The 25,626-nt window shown below is 32.4% G+C and overlaps 1 protein-coding gene across 4 annotated transcripts in view; it reads left to right on the forward strand.

Annotated features, from left to right (window-relative positions):
- Nucleotides 1–25,626, forward strand: part of PHIP (pleckstrin homology domain interacting protein) — a 136,148-nt gene that overhangs the window by 52,298 nt on the left and 58,224 nt on the right. For all 4 annotated transcript variants that reach the window (XM_077999713.1, XM_015136812.3, XM_077999714.1 and 1 more), the window contains exons 9-17: nt 301–401; nt 6,649–6,719; nt 8,224–8,324; nt 8,417–8,457; nt 9,164–9,262; nt 10,024–10,177; nt 10,600–10,734; nt 22,007–22,135; nt 23,747–23,972. In XM_077999713.1, coding sequence (XP_077855839.1) covers nt 301–401; nt 6,649–6,719; nt 8,224–8,324; nt 8,417–8,457; nt 9,164–9,262; nt 10,024–10,177; nt 10,600–10,734; nt 22,007–22,135; nt 23,747–23,972 — 1,057 coding nt within the window. The remainder of the gene's footprint in view (nt 1–300; nt 402–6,648; nt 6,720–8,223; nt 8,325–8,416; nt 8,458–9,163; nt 9,263–10,023; nt 10,178–10,599; nt 10,735–22,006; nt 22,136–23,746; nt 23,973–25,626) is intronic.

Consider the following 25,626-nt stretch of genomic DNA (forward strand, 5'->3'; position numbering starts at 1 on the left):
TTAATCCCTATACATTTTTTTTGTTGTTGTTATAATGTAGAGTAAATTTAATGAAGTCGCTTTTGGTTATTAAATTTTAAGAAGTTACTTTTATAATCACTTTTATAATCCAGTATATAAGGCCAACTAAAATGAAGACTGCTTTCTTTATAAATATATGTACTTTAAATAACATAACCTTGGTAAATTCTTGCCATTTTCTAACTGTTACTGTTAGTTGCTATTTGAATGGCAAAAAGTAGATTTTATTTGGACTATGTCACTCTTGTAAAGATATTTTTTCTGTGATTGTCTTTTCAGTTCTCACCATTGTGCAGTGGCTCAAAGAGATATCTATCTTCTACTGGGGCAGATGGCACTATTTGTTTTTGGCTCTGGGATGCTGGAACCCTTAAAATAAAGTCAGTTTCTATTTTATTTCATAGAATAAATATGTTTAATTTAATGAGTGGAATTGCGAAAGTATGAAGTAGTCGACAATGGGAATGCATTTACTTTTTCTCCTTGAGTAAATAATAGAAATCCTCTTTTGGCTGTTTACTAACCTGTTTTGTTTTTATACCTCCCTCTTTTTCTATGTTTCAAATAAAGTTTTCTCATGTTCACATTTTTTTTTCTCTTTATCCTAATCATAGCTCTTTCCTTCAGAATTTACCTATTTTATTACCACTCCTTTCTATGTGCTGCATATTTTAATAGCTGCTTTTGATGCTGAGAACATAATCTTAAGAATTGCTAATGCTGTTCTTTAAAATAATTTTAATAATTGATGCTACTGAATCTATAAACTTGAGATTTTATTTTAGATCTAGGAAAACAAAGGGAGACAGAATCATTGAGGTTTCACTAAACTGCATCAAGGTAGATAGCTGTATTCCCCTCCCTCCCCATAATAGCATTTTGTGTTTGTGCAGTCTCCCATGTTAATACTTTGGTTTATCAAAACAAGTTGGTTGGATAGTATTATCTTTTGATTAAGGGCACTGAAAAGGTTGAAAGACTTTCCCATAGTTAAAACAATGCTTAAAAACTGGCAAGGCCAGGCCTAGAGCACTTTTCTGCCCTTTGATACTTTCTATACCATATCTTTTGTTTATTTGTTTGTTTATTTATTTATTTTTGAGGTGGAGTCTCACTCTGTGTCTCAGCCCACTGCAAGCTCCGCCTCCCGGGTTCACACCATTCTCCTGCCTTAGCCTCCCAAGTAGGTGGGACTACAGGCGCCCGCCACCACGCCCGGCTAAGTTTTTTGTATTTTTAGTAGAGATGGGCTTTCGTGAGCCACCGTGCCTGGCCTCTATACCATATCTTTTAAGTGGATGTAGTGGGGAGAGCAAATAGTGTATTTGCTCCATGGGTAGTCTTTGAACAAGGAAGTAGTGTATTCAGTTGATTTCACAGTGTTGAAATGGCCATTTCTGACACTCGAGGTAGAAAGTCATTCAGATTAGAAAGTATATCTCAATAATTATCTCTGACTTCTGTGTATAAATTGCCAACCCAAGTTATTTAATAAAATATGCATGCCTTTATTATTTTAAAAACAGTAGCGTTTAGATGATTGTAATGCAATGCCTGCTTCTTTAATTTCATGTGTATGAACATTCTTGTAGAGTGGTTTTTATGGCAGCTTGGGGGCCATGGTAGCTCAAGTAACATAATAAAACTACTTCGTTTGAAAAAAGATTGTGATTTAAAACATGGTTCTTTGGACAAAGCAAGTTGACTTCACTTCAGTTGCATCCCTCGTATTTAAAGTCTTTATCGATAGATAAAAGATGAAATATTTTACTGATGTATATGGACAATAGCAATAGTTAATTGTTAATTGTTGTTTTCTTGCATATATTTTTAACCTCCTTGTGGACCTGATTGGGATACCTTTCTCTCTTTCTATCTTATTTTAGAGAAGAAAAAGTGATTAGCAATGTTCAAATTGGGATAGGAACAGAAAATGTTTTACAGAATTAAGCTCACACCTTATTTATGCTTCTTGAGGATTATATTGCTAAGTACAATAACATTTCATGTTTCTGGATGCTTGAGAAGTGAGCTTTTCCATATAAGTGATTTTTTTCAGAACCTTTATGTAGAATCACATATAAACCACTACCCTAATACAGTATTTTTTCTCCATGAATGTTTTTATATAGATACAATTAGGAAAATATATATAATTTTGTTTTTTTCTTAATATTTTACCATAGATATTTACATTTATTTTAATAGCTTGCATTGTGTTCCATAGAGCTGTTGTATACAGCTTAACAATTTTTTTTATTTTTGGACTTTGAAGTTTTTTCTGGTTATTTATAAGTAATATTCTTTCCTACTTGGTATTAAAATTGTCCCTTAAAATTTTTAAATTCAGAGTTCAGGCGTAAGAATGAGTAATGTGGCTGGGCACGGTGGCTCATACCTGTAATTCCAGGACTTTGGAAGGTCAAGGAAGGAGGATCACTTGAGTTCAGAACTTTGAGACCAGCCTAAGTAACAGAGCAAGATCTTGTCTCTACAAAAATTCAAACAAACAAACAAACAACAGCAACAACAAACACCAGACATGGTGGTGCACACTTACAGTCCCAGCTACTCAGGGGACTGAGGTGAGAGGCTTGCTTGAGCCCAGGAGTTGGAGGCTGAAATGAGCTGTGATCACACCACTATACTGTAGCCTTGGCGACAGGGCCAAGATCCTGTCTCATTAAAAATATAAAAATAAGAACAATCCATTGCTCTTTAGATATAAGCCTTGAAACACCTATTCTCTTTATGTATTTACACATAGTTGAAAACTGCCAAAAATTTGACAGGATATAGATTTCTACTGTGTTTATGTCACATAGGATTTAATTAATAAAGGCAAAAACTGTATTTAGCTATAATGCTTTTGTATAATCTGCTGGGGGAAATGACTTTAGAAACCCAGCATCTGCATTAGTTGAATGAATCAGTTCAACTTTGGGAACTCAAATATCTTCATACATTCACTTGTATGTGTATATTACCAACTCTCCAGTAAAGATGCTGTTTCTTAAATGGGTAGTTGAAGTGGCTAATTGAACCATAAGCTAGCCCCAGAGGTCTCTGGGTAGGAGGAAGCTGTCCAAGTATATTTAGACTTAGGTGTAAAGAGACTAGGAATCCTAAAATAGGCGTATAATATGATAATTACGAATTTTTATTGGTGATTATTAGGCACTTAGTTTGCCAAGCTAGTACTAAGCATTTCATATTTGTTATCTCAATCCCTATAAATAACCCTTTGAGAAAGGTACAGTTATTATCTCTGGGGCAGATAAGGGAAAAAACTGGGGCACAGCAGGTTACATTGTTAGCAGGTGGTACTGGAGCCAGGATTTAAATACTACTAGAGGTATAATATGAGAAACCCCTTTTAACCACTGTGCCAAACTAAATGGCAGTTAGTCATTGAAGGATTGGCTAGAACTTGTTGAACCTAATAAAAATACTAATATTTATTGAGCATATTGGACACTGTACTAAGCACTTTACATGAATCACACTTATTTAATTCTCCCAGCAACTCTGAGATAGGTTCTGTTAATTACCCCTGTTTTACAGATGAGGAGACTGAGGTACAGAAATGATAACTTGGCCTAAGGTCACACACTTGATAAGTGATAGACCTAGAAACTGAACTCGGCCCAAGGCCCTTTTAAAAAATGTTTCCTCAAATAATGCATCTAAAAACAAATTATGGGTACCCACTTGTTTTTTCTCTTTAAAAATATAAAATCTTTATTTTTCAATTTTAGTTTTTGTGGGTACATAGGTGTATATATTTATGGGGTACATGAGATCTTTTGATACAGACATGCAATGCATAATAATCACATGGTGTTAAAGAGGGTATCCATCCCTTCAAGCATTTATCCTTTGTTTTACAGACTATCCAATTATACTCCTTTAGTCATTTAAAAATGTATAACTATTGTTGATTATAGTCACCTGCTGTGCTATCAAATACTAGGCCTTATTCATTCATTCTATTAGTTTTGTACTCATTAACCATCCCCACCTCCCTCCCCTTCTTCCCACTACCTTTCCCAGCCTATAATAGCCATCCTCTACTATCTCATGAATTCAACTGTTTTGATTTGTAGATCCCAAAAATAAGTGAGAACATGTGATGTTTGTCTTTCTGTGCCTGCCTTATTTCACTTAGCATAATAACCTTCAGTTCCATCTGTGTTGTTACAAATGATAGGATTTCATTCTTTTTTATGGCTGAATAGTACCCCATTGTGTGTAAGTACCACATTTTCTTTATCCATTCATCTGTTGTTGGACCCTGTGGTTGCTCCAAATCTTCACTCTTGTGGCTGGGAGTGTTGGCTTATGCCTGTAATCCCAGCACTTTGGGAGGCCAAGGCGGGCAGATGACCTGAGGTCAGGAGTTTGAGACCAGCCTGGCCAACATGGTAAAACTCCTGTCTCTACTGAAAATATAAGAATTAGCCAGGCATGGTGGTGCATACCTGTAATCCTAGCTACTTGAGAGGCTGAGGCATGAGAATCACTTGAACCTGGGAGGCAGAGGTTGTAGTGAGTTGAGATAGTGTCTCTGCACTTCGTCCTGGGTGACAGAATGAGACTCTGTCTCCAATAACAAAGTAACTTGTAGTGCTTTATTAAATTTATTGGTTAATCAAAATAATTCACCAGTGTGTAAAGAGAAGTGTCTAAAAAAAGTATCTAAAAATAAGTAACATTAACAATGACAAAGACTCAAATGGTGGTCCATCGGGTTCCAAAGCGTCTATGTGTGCATATTTTCCATTAAACTAACATTACTGATTAGCTTTAAACCTAAACAAGTAAACAAATTAAACACATAATTACTTACATTGTCACACTAATTTAATATTTTAAAATATAATTTCATTGCTGTTGTCATTTGGCTGTAATTTAACTTAAAAAATTTTAAGTTGAGGCAGGAGAATCGTTTGAACCCGGGAGGCAGAGGTTGCAATGAGCTGAGATTGCGCCACTGCACTCCAGCCTGAGCCACAGACTGAGACTCTACCTAACAAAACAAAAAAAACACAAATCTTCTCTATTGTGAACAGTGTTACAGCAAACATGGGAGTGCAGATATCTCTTCGATATACTGATTTCCTTTCTAAAATAAAAATCTTTTAAAAAAATGGTAATCTCTAAGACTATTTGCATATTTTTGTAATGAGTTTCAGGTAAATGGTTGCTTGGAGCTTATGTGAGCAGATGTACCAAAAATTAGCAAAAATCTAGAGCTACAATCCTTAAGATAGTAATGAAAGCAATGTATTTAGTTGCCTTCATAATTCAGATTAATTTACTTAAATTACAATTAATTTTGCTCTGAATAAACGTTTAGTTTTAAGAATGTTCTAATATCTGTCTCTCTAAATGATATTTGTTTTGCTCAGCTGTTAGAGCCTGTGAATATTAATAGAATTTGTTGTAAATACTAATGTAAAACTATTTACAAACTTACTTTTTAAATTCTTAACATTTTGTTGCATTCTGTGTCAGTAAAAAAAGGTAATTCTCATTGCTCAGAATATATATTAGATTGGTACAAAAATAATTGCAGTTTTTGCCATTATTTTCATGGTAAAAAACTTTTTTAAACATGACAAAAATTGCAGTTATTTTTGCACCAACCTATAGCTCAGAAATGTTTCATGTATATACTTTTTTCCAGTAAATGATCACAAAACTAAAACTGCTAAATTTGTTGTAGATTCTGAAAGTTATATAGGCTTAAGGCTCTAATTATTTTTGCATTTCCTCAAATAGTGTAGAAGAACTATGCCAAAATGAACAGTAAGTAGGGCTTCAAATATAATCAGTATATTGGAACATTACATACACATTGTTAAATGTATTAGAGCTGGTAGTATGATAAAAATCTTCATTTTCTCTAGTTGGTTGGCTGTAACATTAAACATTTAATATCAGTAGTACTGATATAAAATGTAATCTGTAGTACAGTTATGTAATTTATATACATACAGTTGAGTGTAACTTATTTTCTGTAGACTGCTATTTTGAATGAGTATTCATTATAGTTGATGTAAGAGTCACATTATCTTCAGATTTTCACTAGGATAAATGTAATATTCCTACTTTTTGGGGTCCTAAAGGACATGTTTTATCACATTAGTAGGTCAAAGAAGGGAGAAATTTAATTAAAAATGTAAAATACTTAAAAAGTTTAGTTATTGATGATATACATAAGGCACAGACAGCACCTATTTTGCTACGGTATTCATGTTTGCGAATAGCTTTATTCCTTACATGTTTGTACGTTGCTATTCTGTATGAAAAACTGAGAACATGTTAAATTTGATTAGAAGTAAGTGTAACTAGTAACTGCATGTCTGGTATGACAGTGACTTTGGGATTGTTCCATGTACGTATTGTTGTATAATCAGGAGGTCCTACAAAATCTGTAACTCGAATTTCTACAAGATCTGCTGATTTATGACACATAATGATTTCTAAGTTGTTTTTAGGAAGGGAACCATCTGTTGCTTCTTACTTAATTTTGCCCTTCTGGGATTATTTTTTGAAACAGATTATTTCTGGTGCTACTGGTTCCTTTAGGACTTTTTTAATTGTTTATTTTTTGTATTACAGCCCAAGACCTGCAAAATTTACAGAGCGCCCTCGGCCTGGAGTTCAAATGATCTGCTCTTCTTTTAGTGCTGGTAAGTTTCCCCCATTCTAATTTTCCACTTAAAGTTGTTCATTTAGAAACCTTCTAGTGGAGCGCATAATATTTAGGAAAATATTTACTGTTGTATTATAAATCATGTTCTTATACATATGCCAGAGCTAGTGAGTAACCAAGAATCATATAAACTAGCTTAGAAGTATTTCAGTTATGTAAGAGTTTAGTTTATAGAATCACATGACTAATGTTTTTCTTTAAGAAGACTATAATGTTCTAGTAGGAGAGAATAAATAGTTTCAAAATCGACCCTGTTAAAGAATGAATGTTTAAATACTTGTTTCATTGTAAGAACAGTATTTTAAATCAGGTTTATGTTTTCATGGATTTTGAAGGTATTCTATAGTTAGGTAAAATACATTTGATTCATATTTACATCTTTATCAGTTCATTCGCTGCATATTGTTCTTATTTGCACTTTAAAAAATGATTGTATAGCAGTGCTAAGATTCCAATTCAGATTTGTGTTTATGCAGCAGCATTTTGAATGGATGTTAGGGTGTTTTTAAACAAGTTATTTAAAAAAAACCTGGTTATTTGTAGTAAATTGACAAGAAAATTAAATGAAACATGATTAGATCCAAATTGTGTCTAATACCTGTTCCTCCTACCTTTATTTTCAGTTTTACTTTTTCTGCTTATTTTATAATTGTAGATAGGAGTATTACCTGAGATAAGGGATAGCAAACTGGTGAAGTGAGTCTGTTTTTGCCATACTAATATCCCAAACATGTTCATTTTCTAATTTCTAGATGTCCAGTGCCACTGCCATGGATTCAGTGTTCCGTGTAGTAATCACACAAATATAGGCATCATACATGCATCCAGAATACTCTGAATTTTTACTCCTTTTTCAAAGACAATTTGATGTTTTTAAGGAGTTAGTGGGTAGATCATTTAGCAAAAGTACTTAAATATTTTATTATATACAAGTATTATTTTCAATACTGTGGAAGAGTATTACTCTTGAGTACAGTGCACATACAAGTAACTGTAATGCAAGATAGAATGAATATGCTACAAAACAAAGTCCTAGGGGAGTTCTAAAGAGACCAGCCTCCTTTGATTGCAAACTTTGTAAAGAAAAGTTACTGAGGGAGTTGACCTTGAAAGTTTGGTAAGATTTTGACACATGGGAAATAAGACAAGAGAAAAATTTCAGCGGAATTGCAAGAGAAATATTTTCTAGTGAAGATGACAGATAATTTTAACATGGTATGGTTATATAATCACTTAGTGAAATTATTTTTTGAGCAAAGCTTCTGGAAATATTGAAAAATTCATTCTAGTCAAAGATATATTCATAAACTTCTTTCTTAAATTCCAGTTAGATGTGTTATATATTTAGGATAAATGTGAATGGTTTTGGAGTAAAATATTAATTCAGTATATATTGTAATTTTGCTTACATTTTATTTTCTAATTTTCAGAGATTTTGAAGTTATGTTTTACTTCTAAATAATTGCTGTTATTCTTCATAGGTGGAATGTTTCTGGCGACGGGAAGCACAGATCATATTATTCGGGTTTATTTTTTTGGATCAGGTCAGCCAGAGAAAATATCAGAATTGGAGTTTCATACTGTAAGTATTGGTGAAAAGAATTAGATGAGTATAATTTATGTGAGTCTAAGAGTTTATATTCAGCACCCACTTTTTTATTTGTTTATATATAGGACAAAGTTGACAGTATCCAGTTTTCCAACACTAGTAACAGGTAAAATATTTGTCTAATTTAATTCTAATTTTAAAATTATGAAATAAAGACAATTTTAGTCATCAGATTTTATTTGAAGTTATATAGGAAATGATCACCTACCTAAAATAAAGATCTTGACCAGTTATACTTAAAAGTGAATAAAGCCTTCATGTGCATAGGCACAAGTCTTTATCTTATTTGTAATAATGTTAGTATCCTTGGACACTTTTAGTAATAACTGCTTTTTAAATTACCCTGTATATTCCATATATGTTTCAAAATGTAGAGAAGCTTTTGGTATAGATTGAAAATATGTCACAGTATAATATTTGAGGCAGACCTGTTTATTGATGATATATAAATTTTCCCATGTTCTTGTTATAAAAGGAAATAAAGCTACTTCTAATACCTTGAGTAGAATAAGTCAGATTCTTTAATATTGAGAAGAAAATCGTTGTTTTTTCCTTGGAAAATGTCGATTTTATTTCTAGGGTAGTACATAGTGACCTTGAATCACTTTGGAAAATGTTATTTTTGTGACCTAGCCATGAAAATTGGAACGTTTGCATATAAAATTCTAAAAAGCCCATAAAGTTTCAGAAGTTACTAGAATGCTGCATAAGTAAAGATGAATGCTATCTTTTTAAATGAGATCTCAGGAAAAAGTGCATTTTGGTAAAGCATGTATGATTTCTCTTTGGGGGATTGATTCCTTTTAATATAGGTTTGTAAGTGGGAGCCGTGATGGGACAGCACGTATTTGGCAATTTAAACGAAGAGAATGGAAGAGCATTTTGTTGGATATGGCTACTCGTCCAGCAGGGTAAGAGGTCAAATTTGAAATATTCTGTAGATATTGATTATTTAAAGTATATTATAGTGCAGGTTGGTGACTCTCAGCCTATAAAATTATATGTCATGTTAAAATTACTACTTTTCTGCAATAACTAGAGGTACAATTGGAGATGAGCAGTGTAGATTTTTATGAAATGATTCATTGGCATATTTGAGGACATTTACTGAATTAATTTTTTTAAGGGGATGATAAAAGTACTGTAATAATAGTTTTAACTCTAAATATTTTTTTCAGAAACTAGAACATATTATGTTTCATTTGTCACAGAGGGACAATATTTTATGTCCAATGGTTTCTTCAGCCAAGATAAATTATACTGCGTGTTGTAACTGTTATTTTGCTTTTAATGTTTTTCTCCACTTGTATTTGTGTGTAGTCATCTCGGATGGGAAAGCAGAACAGTCAGCAGGGGATGACAGCAACAGTAAAAGGTGGAGAGTGAGCAGCATGGCACAGAATTCCTGGATCTAGATAGTGTTATAGCAGTGATATTTATGCAAGATCATCTGTTACTAATGGCTTCGAAGTGCTAGAATTCTGGAAATCATGGATTTCCTGACTTGGTGCAGAGATTTTTACCCTCATTCCATGTTGATTCAGACTTCTCAGTTACTGTTAAGTGACAGTTATTATGTTAGTGAATATAAATACAAATTATAGATTATATGTTTTGGTTTTTGTTGTGTCAGTATTTTAATAGTCAGTGTAAAATACTTCCTCGCTTTCAGCCAAAACCTTCAAGGAATAGAAGATAAAATCACAAAAATGAAGGTTACTATGGTAGCTTGGGATCGACATGACAATACAGTTATAACTGCAGTTAATAACATGACTCTGAAAGTTTGGAATTCTTACACTGGTCAACTAATTCATGTCCTGATGGTGAGAAAAAATTCTAATCTTTATTTGATATAACTGAAGCTGACTATAGAATGAAACATTCTCATTGAGGAATAAAGTCTTTTATGTTAACTAAAATCTCTTGCTTGCTGGGGTAACTGCTTTGTGAGTGACTGTGAATAATTTTAATAATGCAGTTAAACAGGTTTGGCTTGGAAATATATAGTAGATATTTGCTGTTTTTTTTTTTTTTTTAATATGAAAAGATCCATCCACCAAGCCCTGGACAATGATATTAGCTCAGTTTCATTATTATTTATATATGACAAATTTGAATAGTTTTGCCAATTTAATACTTCTTAAAACTCCATTTCTAGAAATAGTGCCATATTGGTATTTCATTATGTTTGTTTTTCTTTCTTTTTTAATATCTATGATTCCTTGACACTTCAAAAATATTCCAGGGTCATGAAGATGAGGTATTTGTTCTTGAACCACACCCGTTCGATCCTAGAGTTCTCTTTTCTGCTGGTCATGATGGGAATGTGATAGTGTGGGATCTGGCAAGAGGAGTCAAAATACGATCTTATTTCAATATGGTAATTATCATTCTCTTCATTTTATACCTGCTAAAGATTTGGAAACTTTTTGACAAAGGTACTCTGCATATCACAAAGGAAATCCATTTAAAAATTGGTTCATTATTTTGACTAAATTCCCATCAATAAAGAATGATTTATTTCACACCTTTATTGACATGCTGAATTTAAAAGAAAATTAATTGTGCATATTACAGTGCCTGTATATTGTGATAACTGATACAGTTTTAGCAGTGAAACTTTGGAAATTCACAAGTATGAAGATACAATGTAGAGAAAAAAAAAATTTGGAAAACCATATGAAGAAATTATAAATAAATACATTGTATTATTGTACTTCTTTAATAGTGTTCTAGCACAATAGAATTTGACTCAAGTACACTGATTTTAAAATTAAAGCCAAAGAATCAGGCATTTCTTGCTTTTAATCAAGTGGTAGTATATTAAATATTTGAGTTTATACCCCTTTTCTCTCCACATTTTGTTTCTTAGATTTTAACATAATTTGCTGAGTATTTGAATTACAGTGTTTTAATATGTCGCATACAACTTACTGAGCAGTATTTCCACTTACTGTATGAAGTATAAAGGTCTCCTCAACTACGGTAGTTTGTGTAGTCATATTTTTTTTATGTCTACTTTCTGTATATTAGAGATACCTTTCAACAAAGAACAGAAGAAAAAAAACTCTTTCCACTATTTCAGCATGTTTAAATTTTTTAAAAAAAACAATTATAGAAACCTTTAGTAATGAACCATAAAACAATACAATTAGTACATGTGGTCAGAATTATTTTGCGAAATAAATTATTTTACAAAACAGTTATTTGTGAAATATGGTTTGTGAAAAAACTGGATGTGATGCTATGCTTGATTGAGAATCAGAGTAAAGTTATTTCTATGTCGTGAGTAAGCAGATATAATAGCAGATTTTTTAGTGAGGGAAATAACTTTAGCTATTTTTAAGGCTGTGCCTTAGTGTACGTTGGTAAGAAATAAGGTTTGTGAAACCCTCTATTTCTGGGAAACAGTGTTAATTATTTGGTGTGCACTTGTTAGTGATTGATGGATTTCCTTTGTGATTGTATTGAGATTTTTTTTAAAAACCACCGGTAAATATGCTACTAAAAAATATTTTCTTCTTTTCTATCCTTGTGTTTCTAATTTGCTCCTTTTTGGAATATCTGTTGAATAAGGAAATTAGTCATTTCTCAATTTGTCTTTATAGCTTAAAAAAAATAATATGTGGGCTATGCATATACTAGTGGCTTCATTTTAGTAGTTTTGCATTTCCAAAGGGCATTATTGTATTGGTAGACTGTTTGGAGGGAAACTTTTCTCTCATAATTGAATACTGCTTTAACTTTTCAGTTATAAAGGTGAATTTTCCCTTATCAGGTAAGTTGGTCACACTAATATTCTACCTTTTCAGTAGATATAAAAACTGCAGTACCTTGAGAGTTAAGTGATTTGCCCTTAGACCATTAAAAATTAGTAATGTAACCAGGAGTAGAAGTCAACCGTAATATATTGATATTTTTGAAAATTAGCTGAGGGATTGGTTACATTACTGCCTTAGAAATTGTTTATTGTTAAATAAGAGTATTAGATGAGGATAATTTTCCTGTTCTTTTTATGGATAAGAGATAGGAAAACCTCTAAAGAGGGCAGAAGAAACAAATATATGTAATAAGTTGAATTGGATAGTATTCATAGAATTGCAGAGAGTGAGCAAAACATAAACCAAAAGTTTAAAAAATATATCCTGCATTTGAAAAAACAGAAAGTGAGCCACCGTTAATCTCATTAAAATAAAGATACTACCTTTAATTTTTTGTATGATGTTTAATGGTTTCCAAAATGCTCCCACATATTTTACCTCCTTTGGGTCCCATGAAAACCTTGTAAGATGGTCAAGATAGATTTTATTACTCTTGGTCTTAGGAATGGAGAAACTGTACATTATAGAGATGAAGTGCTTTGCCCAAATTTACTGAGTTCACACAGCTATTATGCGGACCGTTGGAGCATAAACCCATGATTCTGGCTGTACTCAAATCTAGTCATGTTTGGCTTTTTGAGCTTTTGTCATTGTTATTGCATAGCTAACTTTTAACTATACTCAGCTAGTAATATGTCCATGAAGAAATGTTTTCATAATGGTAATAAATCTGAGTGGATCTTTTGACATCTTACTCTTTAACTTGATTTTTTTCCTGTCTGTCTTTTATGAGTTATCTAATTGCCCTAATTCTTTTTGCTCTTCACTCTTTTGTTCTTTTCATTGCTTGTTTTATTTATGGACAAATGGAAGATAAAGCATCCAGCATTGCTATTAAGAAAATAAAAAACAATTCGAGGGAGGGCCTGTGTTCTCACTGCTTGCTATTATGAATGTTGAGTTTTGGCTATAATTATAGCTGTTTGGCTCTATGTAGCTAATCAATAAGTTTTTCAGTTACTAAAATACCACGATACTTGATTGCATACAAATTTAATCCCTGATGTTAAGTTGTAGTAGTAATCACAAGTTCAGTTTAGTAAATGTTTTTTGAGCACCATGTGAAGGGTCTAGTCATATATAGTGCTTTCTTTGGTCTATTAGAGGATGAATAATTCTGGTGGAATACTCCTTTTTTTGACTAGAAATGGTGAAAGTTATGTGAAGTATTGTTAAGATCAATTAATATTTCATGTGACCGTTAAAACTGAAGTTTATAAAACAGATAAGTAAACTCACCTTTCCACCTATAGCTGGAAAATAAGGAATGTAGACTATACCTTTAGAATAATAGTTTTATGCATACATTTCTTAAATACTGGTTTTTATCAAGTACATTTTAAGAATAATATTTCTCCTGCTTTTTGAATAATAATTGAATTTTCCATTGGAAATTTATAGTATCTTTGCAAAAGATAATGGAAATCATGTAACATATAATTTAGTATTTTGTATTCATCAGCATTTTACCGCATTTTTTGTGCAATTATGAAAATGTAAATTCTTTTTTTTTGAAATTTCAGAAATAGCCAAAAATCCTGTAATGTTAAAAAACCTTTCAAGTGAAAAGGTGAACTTTCAAATGCCTGATACATAGTAATTAAATTTAATAATTTTTAAATATTATAAGATTATAAAACATTAACATTTAATATTGCACTGATTGTCATCATTCTAATAAATATTCTGTTTTTTTCTGTTTCAAGCCATGCCTTATACTTTTAAAAATTTCTTGTGCTTTCTTTTGGGACCATCTAAATTTTTCAGCAAATTAAAGAGTTTGAGATTGGGAATTTAGATAAAGATATTTAGTTCTTTTATGTTTAAATAATTTACTTCATTCTGAAATCTTGAAATGGATTCTCAACTTTCAAAGTGGTATTCTCCAGAAAAACTGATGAGTTTATTTTTCTTATTTTTACTGCTAACTTTCCTCCTAATAGAGGATCTCAGTGATAAAAGCAGTTGGGGAGTGGGTGCTGGGTTTGTTTTTGCTGCTTATAAGTAGTATATGACACGTGAGATAATGTTTTAAAAGAGGCTAACATAGGGCATGAAATGGAATACACACAGTACATGTAGCTTGTACTCCCCCTACCGTTTCTGTTGTCTCATCTTTAACTAAAAACTTTTAAAAACCCTTATTGGAAAAGCCTTTGTAGTTCTTTTTGTTGCTGTTGTTTTTCTTTTTTAAATGAACAGGAGAAGAAGCCAAAGAGAATTTTGTAGAGAAAATTATGAGACAACTTTATTCTTTAAAAACAAACAAACTAAATTCTAGGCCTTCAGTACTTTTATCAGTTATTTCTTTACGAATCAACTGAACAGTCCTTACATAACTTGAGTATTCAGAGGAAATGTAGTATATATTTGGATATTTTCCTGAAGCAAGTAGTGTATATTAAGAATATTCCAAACTATAATACTTGGGTATAACTTAGCCCACATTTGTTTGGCATTGGCAGGAGGTAAACATCAGAATAGTTTTGATGAGAGTTGTTCTAGACTCTAAAGTCTCTATACTCCCATAAATGCTAAAAGGCAGATAAATAATTCCCAGAAATAGCTTGAAAATGTGTGTAACTTTCAGGACTGAAGCTGAGGGCCTTGTATGAAAGAGGTCGCCAGGTTTAGAAGTTAATTATAACCTTAAATGTTCCTAAATATAAATTGTTTTATGGTCTTTTTTTCCCCATTAAATTATCACAGGACAGCTAAGTTTTAACTATGAGTTTAAATGAATATTAAATTAATTTGAAAAGATAAAGAGACTTTTCACATTTCTTAGTACGAGGCCATTTGAATATTAAATAGTAAATAAAAGATGCTTGGAGTTGAATTTGTAGACCCCATGTTTTTAGTAGCTTTCCTCATGTTTCTCGCGGTTTTGCTTTATTTCTCTTACTCTTTCTTTTCTCTATAGCCCTAGCTGTGTCTCTCTCTTTCCATATCTTTCTATTTCTGTCATGTTACTCAAAGCTATAGTTTGTTGCCTCCTGTCTGGTTTTGATTTTAATCAAAGAGTACAGTATGTCTCTTGATAGAAAGCAGTTTTACTGAATTTGATTTTTGCTTTACTTTTGTTGTTTCATGGGTAAATTCCAAAAACGTTTTTATTTGATTAAAGTTTTCCTTATTTTTATAATTGTTCTCTTAACCTTTCTTTTACTTAAGAGATTTTTTTAAAAAAAAGTTCCAGTGTCCACTAATCCAGAACAATATATTTCTCCTTGCAACGTTCCAAACGAGCAGAGGCTGCCAATCTACCACCCAGAATTTTTGTACATGCATACTTCTTCTGATGTTAACATGTTCTCAGTGTGACCTGTACTTTATAGTTTTAGATAATTGTAGCTGTATATATCTAGGAAAGGGAGAAAGAGAAGCTCAAAATAGATACATCTCGTATTGTGTTATCTCTTATGAATCAGGAGAAGAGTCTCTCTCTTTCTCTTTCTTTTCTTTTCTCCCTCTCCCGTCCCTCCCTCCCTCCCTCCCTCCCTTCCTCCCTCCCTTCTTTCCTTCCTTCTTTCTTCCTATCATCATCTAACAAGATATAATGTCCTATATTTATACTCTCTGTGTTAAAAGGACTCTCTGATGCTTCCAGTCTATGTTTCAGCTTCTTTGGGTAAGGAAGTACCTTCGGTCTTCTTATACACTAGTTATTATCACTTTCTTTCAGGTTTTAGGATTCTTTTGATTATATCTCTTAGATATATATATATATATATATCTTGGTACCAAAGGCATGTTAATCTGTTACCATGAATGTGACTTTGTCTCTCCAGCTTCTTGTACTGCATTATATTTGGTGAATTACTTTTATGTAGTAATTCTTTGACATAGTCCATGACTTGCTATCACAAGGATATTTGAGATTTGATAGTTATAAGAGAAAGTATATGAAATTATATAGAATATAAACATGCAGATGAAAACATTTTAACAAATATTTGAGTATTTTATTATTTGAGTGTTTTATTTTGTGTTAAGCACAAAATATGAGGACCACAAGGGAGAAATAAGACATGGTCTTTATTTTTAGTCAGACTACAGTTAAGTTGGGGAGATAAAATATACAAAATATACCTTAAGAGATAAATATTGATAAATAATTTCAAATGGTAGCATGACAAATGAGAGAAGACAATTGCTGTATCTTAAGATGTAGGGATCACGTCAGGGTGGACGATTGGAGACATTTTGTTGAGGAGGAGGAATTGAAACTATGCCTTGAAAGATAAATAGGAATCGAGTCAGTAAGAAAGAGAATGAATTTTATAAACAGGAGAAATATTATAAAAAGCTGAATGTGAAGACATGTTCATAGTTATTTAGAAAGCTTTACTGCAATAGATTTTGGAAATAATGACAAAAAACAAATTGAGAAGAACTGTCAGTGACTTCAAATGATCTCATAGGCATAAATACCTATGAACCTTGTGGGGACTTTGGTAAATTATTTTATAGGATGGTCAAGAAGCTAAGAGAAAAATAATTTGGTTGCCAGTAGTACTATTTCAGGTATGAAATTGAATAAGTGTGAGGAAAACTACTTTAATTAGTCATGAAAAATTATAGGGTAGGTGGTAGGAAATTTGTAAAGAAAAAAATGCATAAATGACTTGGTGTTTTGTGACTATATGGGGATTTGGGCTATAGGGTGACAGGGAGGAAAGATTTAATAAATGGGTTTATAGAGTGTTAAGCCCGGGTGACCTTGAGAACAATGGTTTTATTAATGGAAATAGGAAAGACATAAGGGAGAACTGACTTCTTTTTTCAGTTCATTTGTAATAATGTTTATTATGTTGAACTACCTATGTGGAAATGGCCAGCTGGCACTTGGAGATAGACTACTTAGAGGGACTAGGAGTAAAAAGAAGAAAATATTGAAGTATTTCCTATAGAATATAGTTTACTTCCTCATGGAGACAGGACAAGGAAGTGCAGAAGGCTTAGAAGTAAACTTTGGGAAATACTCATATATTTAGCAGAATGGAAAAGGGGTCACAATCCCTAGAGAGTGTGTCAAGGAAGACACACCATGCTAATATGCCAAAAAGACCAAAAGAAAATAAACCACAAGGAAGGCTTTATCAATAGTACTGATCTCCCCAGACAAATCAGAATATTGGTACAAAATGCAGTTAAATTTGAAGATATTTATTTTGGTAATATTTTTCTTTTGATGAAAATCTAGAGCTGATTTTTCAGAATCACTTTTATATAATATATATTTTTTTCATTTTATATAATAATCTGATCTGATTTTATCAAGTCGGGTCCAGCAGTTTTCTTTTTTATGTTGGCGTAAGTTAAAGAACTTTCAATATTAAAATAGCCATGCAGTAACAATATTTTAAAGTAATTTGATAACACTTGAACTGTTGGAATTTGGATAGTTTCTTTTAAGGTCGTCTTTGTTTATATAATGACTGTAGTAATGATGAGAAGATAGCCAATGCTTTATTTATTTATTTATTTTTTGAGACGGAGTCTCGTTCTGTCACCAGGCTGGAGTGCAGTGGCACAATCTCGACTCGCTGCTACCTCCGCCTCCCGGGTTCAGGCGATTCACCTGCCTGCCTCAGCCTCCCAAGTAGCTGGATCTACAGGCGAGCACCACCACACCCAGCTAATTTTTGTATTTGTAGTAGAGACAGGGTTTCACCATGTTGGCCAGGATCCAACACTTACTTCAGATATACATCTGAGTCTCTTCTGTATCTAGTGTACATATTTTCCCCTATGTTAGCAAGCTCTAATCTAAAAGTTTTTTTAATACATAAGGAAGGACTTCTTAAGGGTTATTCTTAGCATAAATTCCATTTATCAGCTCTTTTCATTCTTGGTATATGAGTCCATTTCATAAAATTAGGGTATTTTAAAAGATGCATAATTTTAAATTTTGGAGTATTTCCTAGGTAAGATGCTTTTAATCAGTGATATGTTTAAAAAAAAAAAAACAAGACAAACTGACCCTGCTAATAGAATTGAAATAACTCTAGAAGAGGATGGTTCTGCCTAAGATAACCCATAGTTTTTAACCTTCCTCCTTTGTGTTAAGGTTTTTTTTCTAGAAGCGTATACTTCTCATATTCACTCTCTATATATTCTTCACGATTGATATAATTTAGACCCTGAATTTTAGTATGCATTCTGCTTTTAATATACTTCATCTCCGGATTTGTCCAGTTTTTTCCAACATACCTTTCCGAACCTCAGATGGTAGGATTTTAGAACTGGACTCTAGGGATCATTTATCTCCATCATTCCACAGAGAGTAGGTGATTTACCTATTACTGATGGAGAGATGTCTTGGGTCTTCAATCTCATTCCTCTGTCTAATCATTCATCTCTCTGCTTCACGAAAATTACGTTACTTGTATATAGTACCCTCCCTCTGAAAAGGTATTAGTATTCTTTCCTTAATGAGTCTGTCCTCATCAGAGCCCTTAGCTCATAAATTTTTGTATCATTTAATTTCTTTAAAGTTCAGTATAAATCTCTAAATGCCTAACAAGTTTATACTACTCATGTATTGGTAGGATTTACAGAATTCTTTAGTCAGTATGAGAATTTTCTAATAAGAGAGTCACTATTTTAACACATCCGATTCGCCCATCTCCTTTTAAAAATAAAACAAAATACAATAATTGCTGAATATACATTTATTTCTTTTCTTTTTAGTCCTCTTATTCTTTTTGAAGCTTTCACAGTTATTGGTAAATACTGTCTCATAGATTATCTCGACTAAACCTTATTGATATTTAGTGTGTATGAGCTTTATGTGGTCTTTATATATGTCCAAAAAATGCATAACAAGCATACTTGATTTTATGAGAGGAATACTTCATCCAAAATGCACTTATTTTGGTAATTTGTCATTACTTATTAATTTCACTCTTTTGTAATTATTTTACTACAACTGCAGTAAGTGCTAGCTAGCATAAGCTATATGTAGTATTAAATTTCATGTTGACACATTTTCTTGCTATGCAGGGCATTTAATTTTATGATAGTCTCATATACCTTTCATTTGGTTAGAGAGGGTATTTTCTTTACATTTTTGAAGATAAGCCTCATTGCTTTCTAGTAGATGTGAATATTCAAATAGTGCTTTCATTTAAAATTTTGTCTTTGAGAATTCTTACTCATAAATACTTTGGCCCTTGTTTAAAAAGATAAAATTCTTTTCTTTTGATTGGCTTAGTTAATCATACCATACATTTTAAAACCAGCTAGGATATTTTTAGTTAATATAGAGAAAGTAAAATATTTTCCTGTTTTATATCATCAACTGTTTGGAAGCCTGGTCTTGGAAAACCTAGTCTGCAGTTTATAGGTATGGGTGTTTATTGTCTGAGCATCCATTAATAGAGAATTGCCTTTTAATTGATGAGGTTAGAGGCACCTTTCTAACCGGTTCATGAGTAAAGCGGATTCTTTTAATGCCTCCTTTCGTAAACAAATGGTTAATACAAATAATATCGTTTTCTTTTTTTTGATATGATTGAAATGTACTTTCATTTTCTCCATATAAAAGTCACTTTGGAGTTAAACAGATGCCTTATACCAAGAAAATTAATATTGTCTTGCCATATTCACAATGGAATGTGTTATATAGGACACACAGGCATCCTAAATATGATTGCTATTTTTTCTTTGGTTTTCAGAGCTTTATAAGCTTCAACTGTCCCCAAAGATTATTTTAGAGATCTACTAACTGTAAATGTGACAACATTGATAAATAATAGGGTCAAGGGTTGATCAGTCCTATTTGCCCCCCAACCCTCACCCCCAGAAAGAAAAAATGTTTGTTTAAACAACACATGAAGGATACCATGCTTAGGAACCTTTGTCAGATTTCCTTTGAAATTGCTAAATTGGACTACTACTTTCGAGTCTCCGCTCTACTGTCTACTTAAAATTGTAATCTTAGACTTGTAATTACACTTCTGGAAACATTTATTAGAGTAGATTTACAAAGTAGTTGCTTTTTGTTCTCTCTCTTGCCTTCTGTGAAATTTTCAGTGAATGGAGTTAAAAAAAAATCATTTAACAACACATGGCTAAGGCAGTTTCAATCCCCTGATTTTTAGTTTTTGATATAAAAGTCTATTTAGAGGTATACTTTGTTCATGTGCTTGCTTATTTATAACAGTTCATGTAACTTTTTTTTATTTGCCTAGGAAAACACAGAAAAATAAAGACTTGAATCCTGAATTTCTACTTATAGTCTTTCATTTTTGGCAAATGCCTAGCTGTATGGCTACTGGTGCCCTTGTGGTAATCTGGAGAAATAGTTATATTCTTTCTAGTTTTTGAATTGTTTTAAAGTAGACTTGAAATCAGTTACCTTCCTCTCCTATCTTACCATCCTCCAACTTTCTTCACACTCGAGATATAATCCTGTTTCACTTATGATTCATTTTCTTTCTTTTACAAGTTTTTGTATGTATTAAACATTAGATAATTTTACTAGGTTTATCTAATATGGTTACATTTTTAAAAAAGTTATTCTTTCTTTTCTATTATTGTAACCATCCAAAAGAGCATTAATAAGCACTGTTGCACACATTTCTTCTTTTTAGCAAGCCAAAGGAAAAAGCTAGTTTTCTTTTTGAGGCAGTCCCATTTGTGGTATTGTATTAACTTCTTAGGTAAAGTCCTTTCTTTTATAGAAATGAGTTTTCTCTTTTTACCAAAATGCAAACCTTCCTTGAGAAATCCGTTATTCTTCTTCTGAATTTTAACTTCTGCATTTGGTGAACTGTACATCCATCCTTATGCCGCATTTTTAATACTAAAGAAAGAAACCACTTTTCTCTTTTCCAAGCATTTCCTGGGATATTACTAATAAAACTCAATTTGTTCTAGATCAGTGGATACCGGAACAGAAAGGAGGTATTTCTTACCTGATAATGTGTGTGTGTTCCGATTCTGCTAATCCAGAAATCCAACAGCATTTGTTGAAAATCATCCTTAGTTGTTATTTGTTAGGGAGTCAACTCCCTATTTTAGTTGTTTCTGAAATTCAGTCCCTAGATGTGCTTTAGATAGGGTAGAATTTTTACCTCTTTCAGAACACTGCTAAAGAAGTTTTCAACTGGAACATAGTCTGAAGAAGCACTGAGAGCAAAAAATTCAGAGTGGTGATTGGCCACCTCTGTTTGATTGACAGGTTGCAGGGAGGAAACCCATTCGTTCTGGATTAATGGAACTGGAAAACAGAAAACAATTATCAGGTAAAAAAAACCTTTTCTTTAACCTTTGAAATTCACCATTTAAAAGACGAGTCAGACTACCAGGGAATTTATTACCAAAAATAATAAAATCTAGTGTCATTTGAGCAGTGATCTCTGGCTACTACTTCCAAGAGTTACCAAAAAATCGGTACAGTTGCTACATGTCAGCTTTTGCAGAAAGGGCATGATTGAACAGAGATAGATGGAGTTTAAGACGTAATTATGTGTTAAATCTGAGTTTAAAACATGAAGCAGAATTCTATGGGTGGGGGAGATTGGTGTTCTTTTATTTCCTGAATTGTGTTTGGTCTGTGGATAAATACTTTATTTTTGAAGGCTATTAATCTGGCACTTTTCATGAATATTCATAAATTTTATTACCATACTATGCTTGTTTTGCTTAATCTTCACTTCATTAGGATGTATACTTCTTTTATCATAAAATTATTTTAATAATAGTGACCAATTCTTTACATTTTAATGGTAGTTTTCTTACTGTTGGTTAAATATATTTCAGATTGAAGGCCAAGGACATGGCGCAGTATTTGACTGCAAATGCTCTCCTGATGGTCAGCATTTTGCTTGCACCGACTCTCATGGACATCTTTTAATTTTTGGCTTTGGGTCCAGTAGCAAATATGACAAGGTAGAGTATGATGACTATTTATCATGTCCTTATTTTTTTTTTAATGCATGTTTAGGGGTTGTATGTTTTTGGAGTGGGTGAGAATCAGCATCTTTACATTCAGGATAAAATTTGAAGAATCTTATGTTAAGTAGTCTGTAGACTTAGTTTTGGAAAGGAAGGTGAAGACAGCAGTTAAATCTCACTTTATTAGGGCTTTATTATTTAAAAATCTACATATTTCAGAAAAAAAATAACTCTTAGCCTGCTGGAGCAATCTAGATTGGAATTCTTAACATGGGGTATATAAACTGGAGATGGAAGATGTTATCCATAGTGGGACTCTGAAATTATGTAAAATGTTTTATTTATGTAGATAATATGTACTTATCTAGGGTACAAATCTGTGGCTTTCATAAGGTTCTTAAAAGTGTATTATATTACCTGATTGTAATATTTTTTATTAAAGATCCTGTCCAGTTTTGGGGAGCTTTTTTTTACAGGGTGGGTGTGAAATGTCTCATTGTGTTGCCTAGACTGGCTTTGAATTCTTGGGCTCAAACAATCCTCTTATTTCAGCCTACTAAATAATTAGCTGGCACTACAGGCATATGCCCTGCCTCTGTGCTCAGCATTTAAAGACCTCAACTTTAAGATCAGTGACTAAAAGAAGTAAATTGATTACTTGTGGTGGAATGGTATAAAAGATTATGATAGTAAATATTGAGTAGTTTATAATTTAGTTTAAAAAACTGCAAATTAACCAGTGAAATTTTATATAATAAAATTTATGTCCTGGTTGAATTTATATTAATAATTTGATATCATCTCAAAACATTTAGAGAAAATGCTTATTATCCCTTAGAAAATCTTATGTTGATTTTATAGTAATATTACACAAATCATACTTACTGTATACCTAAGGATTTAAGATAAAACACGGTAGCTGTGTGGAAGTAAAAAGACTGTTGAATGATTTATGACTAGATTTGATGTTACCATTTTAATTTAAAATTGAATATTGAATAGCTTATTTTTAGTAGTAGCTTTTCTACACAGTAACCTCCCCTTATCCACAAGGAATATGTTCTAAGACTGCAAATGGATGCCTAAAACCTTGGAGAGTACCAAACCCTATGCACACTGTGTTTTTCCGATACAGTAATGGGTGGGTAGCATATCTAGGCAATGTGGATATGCTGGACAAAGGGATGATTTGTGTCCCAAGTGAGATGGCATGTGATTTCATTATGCTTTTTGGAAAAGTGCACAGTTTAAAACTTATAAGTTGGTTATTTCTGGAGTTTTCTGTTTAGCATTTTTGGAGTCAGGTTGACCATAGGTAACTGAAACCATAGAAAGCAAAATTGCAAATAAGAGGGGACTCCTGTGTGTAATCTCTTCCTTGTTTCAGAGAAAATTTAAAGCAGCTACTTTTCTGATCATAATACTTAAGGTAGAAAATTAAAAGACCTATTTACAATTAATTCAGGAAAATAATATTTTGAAAATTGTTGCTTAATACCATTATTTGTATTCAGATGTTTGCTTTCTATTAGAAATGTCGTAGACTTTTTTCTATAATGATACATTTTTATTTTTCCAGTCTTTTATGAACTTTTCTTTTTACAGATAGCAGATCAGATGTTCTTTCATAGTGATTATCGGCCACTTATTCGTGATGCCAACAATTTTGTGTTAGATGAACAGACTCAGCAAGCACCTCATCTTATGCCTCCCCCTTTTTTGGTTGACGTTGATGGTAACCCTCATCCATCAAGATATCAAAGATTAGTTCCTGGCCGTGAAAATTGCAGGGAGGAGCAACTCATCCCTCAGATGGGAGTAACTTCCTCAGGTAGGTGCTCTTTTTCTTAGACAGTCAAATTTTCTTCTTCCCACTGAACTGTTAAAATTGCTAATTGAGTAAAACTTTGTTTTCATTTGTTAAGTGGATAAGAAGTAAAAGTATTGTTTTATACTTTTATACAGGTCTTTGATCATGCTTAAGGATTACAAGTTAATTATGGAACACTGTCGATTTACAGCAATAATTTTGATTTACTATCCGTTTGTAACACCTAGGGATCAATAAAGTAGTTGCTGTATTTGGTGTGAAACAAGTCAATTCATTTACTTACTCAGCAACATATATTGATAATCTCTTCTGTCTCTGACACCTGCTAAGCCATGGCTATTCAGTAGTGAATTAAACAAACATGATCCTTGCTTTCACGGAATGGGTTAGTAGATTAATAAACACAGTTTATTAGAATAAACAAATACATAGTTCAAATTGTGATGAATATTACTAAAGGGAATAATAGCATGATGTGAGAGAGATTGGAGATGGCCTGTTCACATTGAAGATGTTTTAAGAAGTTGTCAACTTTTAAAGGTTTATAAGAGGATTGACATGGAAAGTGTTGAGAACTGTTCTAGTGAAGTAATGGAGTGTTGGAGAATTAAGTGAGAGTTAAAATGGAGTCAAAGTCTACAAACTGCTTTCCCTCTTTTGACAAGAAATGTAGCACTAGTGTATTAAGTAAAAATAATGGAAATGTTCTGTAAAGAAGGTTAAACCAGTTTTGTCATTATGAATAGTTCTATATTTTTAGACTAGAAGATATTTATGAAAATATTTTAAGTTCTAGACTTTAATTGACAAAAGCTTCTAAGTAGCTTTTGCGTGGAGTGACTTTTAAATAATGAAAAAAATCAACTTCAAACCTGCATCTTATTTTTCTCAAAGGATTTAGCATGAAGTTGCAGTAAAGATGGACATACTGGATAGAAAGGGCTGCTCTTGGAATTAGACATGTCTACTTAGAATGGAGGGTGAGAAGAAGCATTAGAGGAATCATTCCTGCTGCTACTGATAGAGTAGTGCAGTCCAGCGGACTTGAATATCTGGAGTTTGTGAGATTCATGTGTCTCATTACATGGACACAGCATGAACTTAGAGAATAAGTAGTATTTGAGAAGTATGGGCAGATATTCAGGTTAGGTAAGTTTCAGTATTAGAGAAGTTTTGGTCATAGAACTGAAATTAAGAGAAATGTCTTTAGTCTCTTGGAGAGGAATTGGCAAAATCAGATTGTGCCCAAGCCTCAAAATTGATAGCTACTTTAGGGTTTCAGACATAAGGAAATAAGGAAAAGACTCATTTATTAAAGTATCAGTGCTACCTAATTACTTTTTAAGTCCATTGACCAATTTATTAAGGGCTCTCATAAACAATATTTAATCCTGTATCTATGATATTCCAGTCCTGAAAGTTGAGAGAATTCAAAATTTAGTGGTATTGTGTCATAGAATCACGGGGACTGTAACTACAGCTCTGATTCTCAGTCCATTGTTCTTTCTTCCATGTAAAGTAGGCATAATCTTAAAAATGAAATACTTACCAGTTATTGGTATCCATAAGAATCGATAGCAATAATATTGGCTTTGTAATGAGTCACAAAATTTTTCAGTGTTCTAATTCTCAGAATTCAGGGTAAAAATCTTTT

This window comes from Macaca mulatta, chromosome 4 (genome assembly GCF_049350105.2).
Source record: "Macaca mulatta isolate MMU2019108-1 chromosome 4, T2T-MMU8v2.0, whole genome shotgun sequence".
Taxonomy (NCBI): domain Eukaryota; kingdom Metazoa; phylum Chordata; class Mammalia; order Primates; family Cercopithecidae; genus Macaca; species Macaca mulatta.